The sequence below is a fragment of the Engraulis encrasicolus genome, chromosome 18 (genome assembly GCF_034702125.1).
Source record: "Engraulis encrasicolus isolate BLACKSEA-1 chromosome 18, IST_EnEncr_1.0, whole genome shotgun sequence".
NCBI lineage: Eukaryota > Metazoa > Chordata > Actinopteri > Clupeiformes > Engraulidae > Engraulis > Engraulis encrasicolus.
The window spans coordinates 6,984,793-6,992,793 of record NC_085874.1 but is presented as its reverse complement, the minus strand read 5'-3'; the positions used below and the strand labels follow the sequence as shown (position 1 = coordinate 6,992,793).

General features: G+C 42.2%; 1 protein-coding gene across 2 annotated transcripts; it reads right to left on the bottom strand.

Annotated features, from left to right (window-relative positions):
• Nucleotides 1–4: 4 nt before the first annotated feature.
• vps18 (VPS18 core subunit of CORVET and HOPS complexes) lies at nucleotides 5–7,586 on the bottom strand. Of its 2 annotated transcripts, XM_063222895.1 has the most exons (7): nucleotides 7,372–7,586; nucleotides 7,174–7,287; nucleotides 6,943–7,084; nucleotides 6,351–6,442; nucleotides 4,260–6,130; nucleotides 3,506–3,715; nucleotides 5–1,367 (listed from the first exon to the last, which is right to left on the bottom strand). In XM_063222895.1, exons 2-7 carry the CDS (start codon nucleotides 7,274–7,276, stop codon nucleotides 849–851), a joined length of 2,937 nt encoding a protein of 978 aa, XP_063078965.1. In that variant the 5' UTR covers nucleotides 7,277–7,287; nucleotides 7,372–7,586; the 3' UTR covers nucleotides 5–848. The 2 variants fall into 2 exon arrangements, with proteins under 2 accessions (XP_063078965.1, XP_063078964.1); XM_063222894.1 differs by having other exon boundaries at nucleotides 7,174–7,586.
• Nucleotides 7,587–8,001: the final 415 nt, after the last annotated feature.

Here is an 8,001-nt window from a genome sequence, read left to right as displayed (position 1 = left end):
CAGATAATAATGATGCATAGGAGCATCTGTTTAATTATCATGCTGTAATTGCCATACATTTTTGTAACTGACAATGAAATCAACAATCTTATTCAATGTCAGGCATCAACTAGTACAGTCTGAAACGGAATCGCGTAACTGTAGGAAAGAGAGGAACACTCAAATCTCGCGAGGATATGTGCTATACCCAAAATGTATAAATAATCTTATGAACAAAAAAGCACAATAGAGGAAATTAAAACGGTAAGTACTGATTATTATAAATAATATATTATAAATTATAGTGATCTAGAAAGAATTAAAATGACCAAATTAAAAGACCTTTGGCATTACACAGGGTCAGAAATACTTCAGGCCTAAAAGCTAGCCCATGGTAGAAAAAGTTTGGGACTGTAACAAATTCTTTTCTATAAGCCGTTTCTTACATCAGAAGTCAAAGAAGTAAACAAATGTGATCTTATTTAGAGCAGATTCACCATTATTTTTGTGTGTAACCGCTATGCATTATTGTACATATTTTTACAACTGCTGTTATCCAATAACCACAAGAAAGGCATTTCAGTTGCAAGAGCACAGGCTGGCATAAGTCACTTTACTGTTACAACCACATAAAAGCGAATAATCACTTATGCAGGATCAATTAACTGAGGGTAGTAGTGGGTGGTGTTGGTGGTGAAAGAACACATTAAAAAGAATAAACATGAAAATAACTATAGCTATCAGCAAACTGCAGCTATATGACTTAAAAGGATTCTAAGGAAGTTACTGATGAGTAATGCAAATTATGAGTCACAAGTTATCATGTACGTTATATATACATATGTCAGATCTGAAGAGCATGCACATTCTCATAACCAGGTCAACCTCTCTTCTTCAAACTTCTCAGGGTCAATGAAAGGCTTATCGATAGACTTGATCATCCGCTCGCCACAGTACACACACTCGGACGCAATGACATCGTCGATGTCGGACTTGATCTGTTCGCGGCTCACATGGTTCATTCCCAAACTGACCGAGTCCTCCTCCTTCTGCCGGTGCCGCGGCTTGGCGGTGACGCTCACGCTGGCCAGCTTCTTCTGCAGCTCCTCCAGCTTGGTGTGCTCGTGCGCGTAGAGGTGCGTGCCGACCTCCTGCAGCAGGCAGTCGTAGTGGAACATGTGGCCGCACAGGAAGAGGTAGAAGGGCCGGTTGAGCAGGGGGAAGTCGCAGGTGGCGCACTTCTCCTGGGACTCCACCACGCCGTACTTGTTCCGCATGTCCATGATGTCCTCGCGGATGCGCTTGGCGCTCTCCGTGGCCTCCTCCATCTCCGACTTGAGCTCCTCGATGTGCTGGTTGTACTCCTCCAGCGAGCTGCAGATGGCCTCCTGGAAAAGGTAAGAGGATGTATGACATTTTAGTCGTTCATTTTCAAAATGTCAGCACAGAATAGCCCATGGTTATACAGAATGTCTTAACAGAATAAGACGTTGACAGTAACCATATACACACACATAATGTGCAGTAAAAACTAACATACTGATAAATGAATTTGCATTCAAGGCAATAAGAGTTGTATGCTGCCCATTCGAAATGCATGAATATTTATTAGGTAATAAACTAATATTTACTGGTCTGACCAAAGTACAGCAAGTTTTGCAGCTGAAGATGTTTATTGCGGGGAATTCTAAATGGTAGACATAGAGAATATCCTCCTTTTAATGAATACTTAGAAATTGATGTTGCTGGTAAATATTCATGAGATTACGTTTGGGAATGGGCAGCATAAATTCTGAAAATAAACTACAAAGCGGATTCCAAAAAAGTTGGGACACTTTGTATTTTGTGAATAAAATCAAAACGCTGGCATTTTCAAAACATTTAATATGTTAACAAGGTAGAACAGTATGTACAGACAACAAATCAGTTGTTAAAGTGAAGCAGAATTATTGTTTTGAGGTAATTATGTGATAATTTAAAATTTCACCCTTGCAACAAATCCCAAAAAAGTTGGGACAGGGCCAATAAAATGCATTTTATATTAGATAAGACTAAACACAACACAAGGGATGAGACTGACCAGTTAAATACTTTGACTGATGGCATAATTTTATTCAAAAATTAGATATTTTGATGTGCGAGGCATGATTTCAGCAGCTCAACTGATAGGTGTGTTCTTCAACTTGTTTACCTTTTTGTTATGCTTAATATGGGCATATCCTGACTGCAAGAAAACAATTTTGTGACCTGTTTACTCTTATGATGGAACCACACTATTGGAACATAGTAGAGATTTAAATTTGCCATCATTAGGGGACAATATCTAAAGGCGGTGCTCCAAAATATAATGCCTTGGTAGCTATGTTTGCTGTTTAAAGTCTGTATGTATCATTCAACATTCATTTTAATGCTCTACATGAGTAAGAAGACCCTAACCAAGTCACCTCTGCACCCCCTTACCATCGTATATTCTGTCTTTCAGACTGACCACTAAATCAAGCTGAAGTATTCATTTTCTATATAACCTGGAGGGTGCATGACTCCATAATTTTCAAAAAGGATTAAATATTTTCCATCCTGTAATCAGAGGACAGTTCCACATGTCTCCTAGGTTCATAGAATGAGCTTTTCCGCATGCTACACTGTTTAATGTGTGCATCATGTGCATTAATCAAGTGTTGTGTTTATGGTCATTTTTTCGAGAGCTGTCATTGTTGGAGTGTCAAAGTTTGCTTATTGACCACGAGTATGTCATGATCTCATAACTCATGCAATGATTACACAGAACTCTATATTACGGAAATAGGCCTTATATGCCTGCAATTTTGATAATTCAATCTTTCTGTGTAATAGATAAGTAATTAGTCCCTCAAAATCTTCGCTGCTGAGTGCCACAGCCTTTCTGTGATGGTATTTTAGTTGTACATTAATGTTGGCAGTCAATATAGTTCCTTTTAAAATATTCTTCCTTGTGTTATTTTTAGAATTATCCAACTATTACAACATGTTTTGGCTCTGTCCCAACTTTTTTGAGATTTGTTGCATGGGTCAAATTTTAAATGATCACATAATTACCTCAAAACAATAATTCTGCTCGTCTTTAACAACTGATATGTTGTCTGTACATAATGCTCTACATTATTAACATATTAGATGTTTTGAAAATGCCAGCATTTTGATTTTATTCACAAAATACAAAGTGTCCCAACTTTTTTGGAATCCGCTTGTACAAAAAAATCACATTCTTAATTATTCAAGAGATTTGCAATCACACTGATACCCCAACCACAGATGGTGCAAAGATGTGCTCTTCTTGCAGACTCCCTACCCCAACTGCAACATATTCTCATTACCGACGTAGATGCGCTGGGTCTAACTTGGATGCACATAGAATCTTCATGTGAAAGGTGTAGGTTTACGCTCGATTGACCACACACAGCTATCAGCCAATCAGAATCAAGAACCTGACCGCACGGTGTTAAGATTCCGAAAATAAACCACTGTACAAAAAAATCACGATCTTTACCTTGAAGTGGTCGATGGTCACAAAGTCAGGGAAGAAGGGGAGGATGTCCTCGATCTTCAGCAGGTTGCAGCTGGACAGGCAGTTCATGGCCTTCTTCACGTCCTTCTCCTCCTGCACCACGTGCCGGGCGATCTTCAGCCACAGCTTCTTGCGCAGCTCCTCGTCGTCCTCCGGTAGGTCCGCGCAGGACTTGGCCAGGTCTACATCCACCTGTGGTTAAGAAATGTAGAATAGAAATAGAGAATAGAACAGAATACAATGGAAAGCATTATTGCTATTGCCATGTAATACTGAACATTACAAAACAAAAGACTTGGCAGCTGCACATTGAATAGATCTGCATCCACCTGTGTTTACAAACAGAGTAGAATAGAATAGAATGAACAAAATAGAACAGAACACAAAACATTTAGTCATTGCCCTGTAATATAGAAAATCCAAAAACATAAACTTGACAGCTGCACATGACTTGGCCATATCTACATCAACCCATGTTTACAAATATAGAATAGAATAGAAAATATTTGTTGCCATTGCCTTGTAATATAGATGCTCTAAAAAGGTAATTCTGTGTCACATAAGACACTTTCAGGCTCAGCCAGCTTTAATGACTCGTGGTGTAACTTTTGAATGACAAGGTAGAGAATACCAGACTTCAATTGCACAAAGCTGGGACCAAAGTTGTCCTCCTACTACACATTTTTACTTAATATGCCAATGATTAATAAGAAAGCATCACATGGAAGTTCCATACCTGCAGTGCTAAATCCACAGCCTCTTCATACAACTCCATAATCTTATAGACCAGGACACATGCTTGAAGGTATCCATGCTCAGCACACAATCGTAGTGCATATTTCAAGTCATAGTTAATCTCTGAAACTTGTGTGCCAGCTTGTTCCAGGTACAAGAGGAGAGAGTCTGGCTTGTATTTTGCGTACAGTGACAGCAAGTAATTGTGGATGGCCTCTTCCTTCACTTCAAGCTGATACACGCAGAATTCCATGTAGCGAATGGTCTCGTTGATCTGCTGCGTGCTTCCCATTTGACTGTAGTTCACGAGAGCCGGAATAAGTTTCTTGGGATCGAGCCTGTTGCCCATTTGAATCCAAGCATCCACGACCTTCTTAGGAATGTGCTGCATTAGGACGGGAGAGAATTTGTAGAACAGCTTCTCGTCGCAATGCTTTGACAGGACTTCCAAGGCCGCACTGTAGTCGTCGTGCTGGCAGTGATGTGAAATGACCCTCTCGTAGTCCTGCATGATGACAGAGAAGTACACCATGTCCTCTACATTGCCGTGGCTGGCTAAAAGGTCGTAGATAGTGTCTCGGTTGTTGTAGAAACATTCTTTGTGTTTGCTACTGCTGAGAAAACGCCTAAACTCGTCGCGGGTCTGTTGGAGGAGACTGGTTTTGGCGTCCTCGGACTCTAGAAGGCCAAGCCGATTGAGATAAAGCTCTGTGAGCCAGGTGACTAGCAGAGTGATCTGGGTCTTCTCATTTGGCTTGAGGTTGTTGAGCTTCTTCAACAGGAACTCCTTCAAGGCTTCTTCTTGCTTTGCCTCGATGAACTTGAGTGCAATTTCTTCAAAGTAGTTCTGGGTCAGAGCGTAACATTTAGCACTCTCCAGGTAACGTTTGTTCTGGAAGCAGTGCTCCGCCTCTCTAGCCAGTACCATGTCCATGCATTCTGGACGGTCCCTGCAGTACTCCTTGGCCAAGTCAAACTTGCTCATGTTCATGTACATCTGCCACACGTCTCTGGCCTCCCTCTGAATGTGGTAGCGAAAGACGGCCCTCTCCGTGTAGATCCACACCAGCCCACCAGCGGGGTCTTTGATCATCTTCTTCAAGGTGCCGAATTTCTCGGGGAAGACGTCCTCGTGCACCACCTGGCCGTTCAGGGTGCAAATGGCCTTCACTCGGTCTGGCAGGAGGAGCAGGAAGTGAAACTGGGTGAGCACGATGGACATGGGCTTGTTGAAGTTGAAGTCGATGTCCGGCGAGTACTCCCACACCTGGACGTCGCTGAGGAGCGAGTCTGGCCGGACGTAGTCCAGCTGACCGTACAGCACGCCGTTGCCCATCATCCATGCGAAGGCCTTGGGGCACGTTCTCAGCTTCGACGTGTAGAAGGTGATCTCGCTGTAGCCCATGTCGACGGGAAACTCCTGAAAGCTGGGGAGAAGGTCCTGGTTCTGGGTGAAGATGGAGCTGAACCCCTGCTGCTCGGTGCCCTCGGCTAGCCTCCCCACGAACTGAAAGAGGCGCTTGCGGGTGGTGGCGATGATGAAGTACTTTGACTCGATGCCCCGTTCCACCTCCAGACAGCAGACCGGCGCCGGTTTGCCGTCCTCCTCCAGGGAGTGGACCTGCCTGAAGTACTGGTCGGGGTTGGTGTTGAACAGGCTGCCCTCGGAGGCCGAGATCTCTGCTTCGAAGATGATGCCATGGCCAGTGCCCACGAGGATGGGCCCGGTGGTGACCTCCGTCCCGAGGACCTTGTTCCAGCCCACGCTCTCAATCAGGTGACCCCTCCACCGGGAGAGGCTGCGGATCTTTTGCGTGTTTCTATTCAGGTAAACACATTCGCTTGACGTGAGGCATATCACCAGGTGAGAACCTGCAACAACAACAAAAATGTTTTAATTCATTATTGTATGCTATGAACATACTGGTAGGCTTAGGGCATACTATTAGGCTTCTTCTCAGCGCTGTTAACATCTCAACAACATCAATGATCCTGTCTGTGTGTCTGTATTGCAATACCTTGTGTATGACAATACCTGGCCCAACCTCTTACAGGGTAAAAAGTCATGCAGAACAGAAAGGAGCAACAGTACCTGTTGGATCAAGGAAGAGTTTGTGCACTTTGCCATCATCCTTTCGGCCCAACTCAACTTGATTGGGTTGATCTGGTTTTCCTAAATCAATTCTTCAAAAACACAACAAACAAGAAGAGATTGTTCTTTAAGGTCTTTTAAACATGCCTTTTCATGATTTACAGACACAAAAAACGAACATGAAAGCACTAATGTGGAATTACTAAAACCTAATATAAATTACATTTTGACCAAGGATGAATTACGTTATATACACATTGCATATTAATGTATACAAAAAAACATAACAAGTGCTAAAGCATACAAGCCAGACAGTTAACAGAGTGTACTGTGCAAAAGTGCATAGTGGGTCAGTCAAAAGTAGGTCAAAACTCGAAACTGGACTGGCATACAACTGCCTCCAGCCTATAGTTCTGCAACGTGGATGGGACATGAGCAATTGATTTCCTATAATTGACTGAATAGTATTTTTAAGGATTGGTTTGCAGCGTATAGGCCTATTCTAAAATGCACATGTAGGCCTATGATATATGCAGGCATCTCGTCATATGGATCATTAACGTAACATCAATGCAAATCAAATTGTCAATACCTGAGAATGGTGTCCTTCCCCAAACTCATGCAAAGCTGATTGTTGCATACTGCAAAATGGTTTATCTTTTCCGGAGGCGAAAAGTCAATACGCTGTTTGTTGAATATAGGCTTTTCTTCCTCCAACCTTACATTCACAAATCCTAAAGATACAAAAAGGAAAGAAATTATGCATTGGACAAACCCTTAGATTTAGTTCGTAGGCTACTAAAGAGTAATGCAGTTCAGTTACCAGAGTGAGTAATCCCAATGTTGGTTGTTCCCAAACGGCTGTTGTGATGAGCAGGAAGACGTGTATTTTGCGAATCTTCATATTCATCTAAAATCGAAGCCATATCAGCATACCCTACAAGCAGAAATAAACTAATTCATGGGGACGAAGAAAGGAATGTCCAGAAAAGATGACTTGCTAAATTAACGGCTAGCTCACCTCGCAGGCTCCTTGTCTGCGACTAGTGTTGAAAACACTGTATGGCAATACTCAATCCAGTCCCAATAACACACCTTTCCTCCGTGTATCGCTACAGCCCAATGTATGATAGCATGTTTTTGCGCTTTATTATGAATAAATGTTGTCCATTCCTCTTGAAATGTCGCTTGCCTGACCAAAGCAGGAAGACCAGGCTTGGTGTGTCAGGTGATCAGCATGTCATGTGATGTTTGCCATGTTCTCTGTTAGCCACTAGGGGCGTTAGAACTGGTCTGCAAGCTAAGTAGAGTTGTGCGTGTGCCAGTCTGTGGTCATCTTCTCACCAAAGCCATAAATTATTTACACACAAATATGTTTTGCAGAAAGTAGCCTATGGTCATATCATATATGTAACTCCCTGATGGAGCCTCCTTTTGCATAAATCATGGCCTCCATAGGAGGGATGTTGAATGTCTGAAATACAGGATGGAATCTTGTTGCTTTGATCAGTCATATCTGTTCTCATTTCCCATTACATAAAAGAACTGAAATATGCCCTTTTTTATTCAATCTGGGGACAGCTTTTTGCTGACCTAATCTGATTTGCTGTAACTAACGTACATTATATAGAACATTGCAAATAGCCCATAC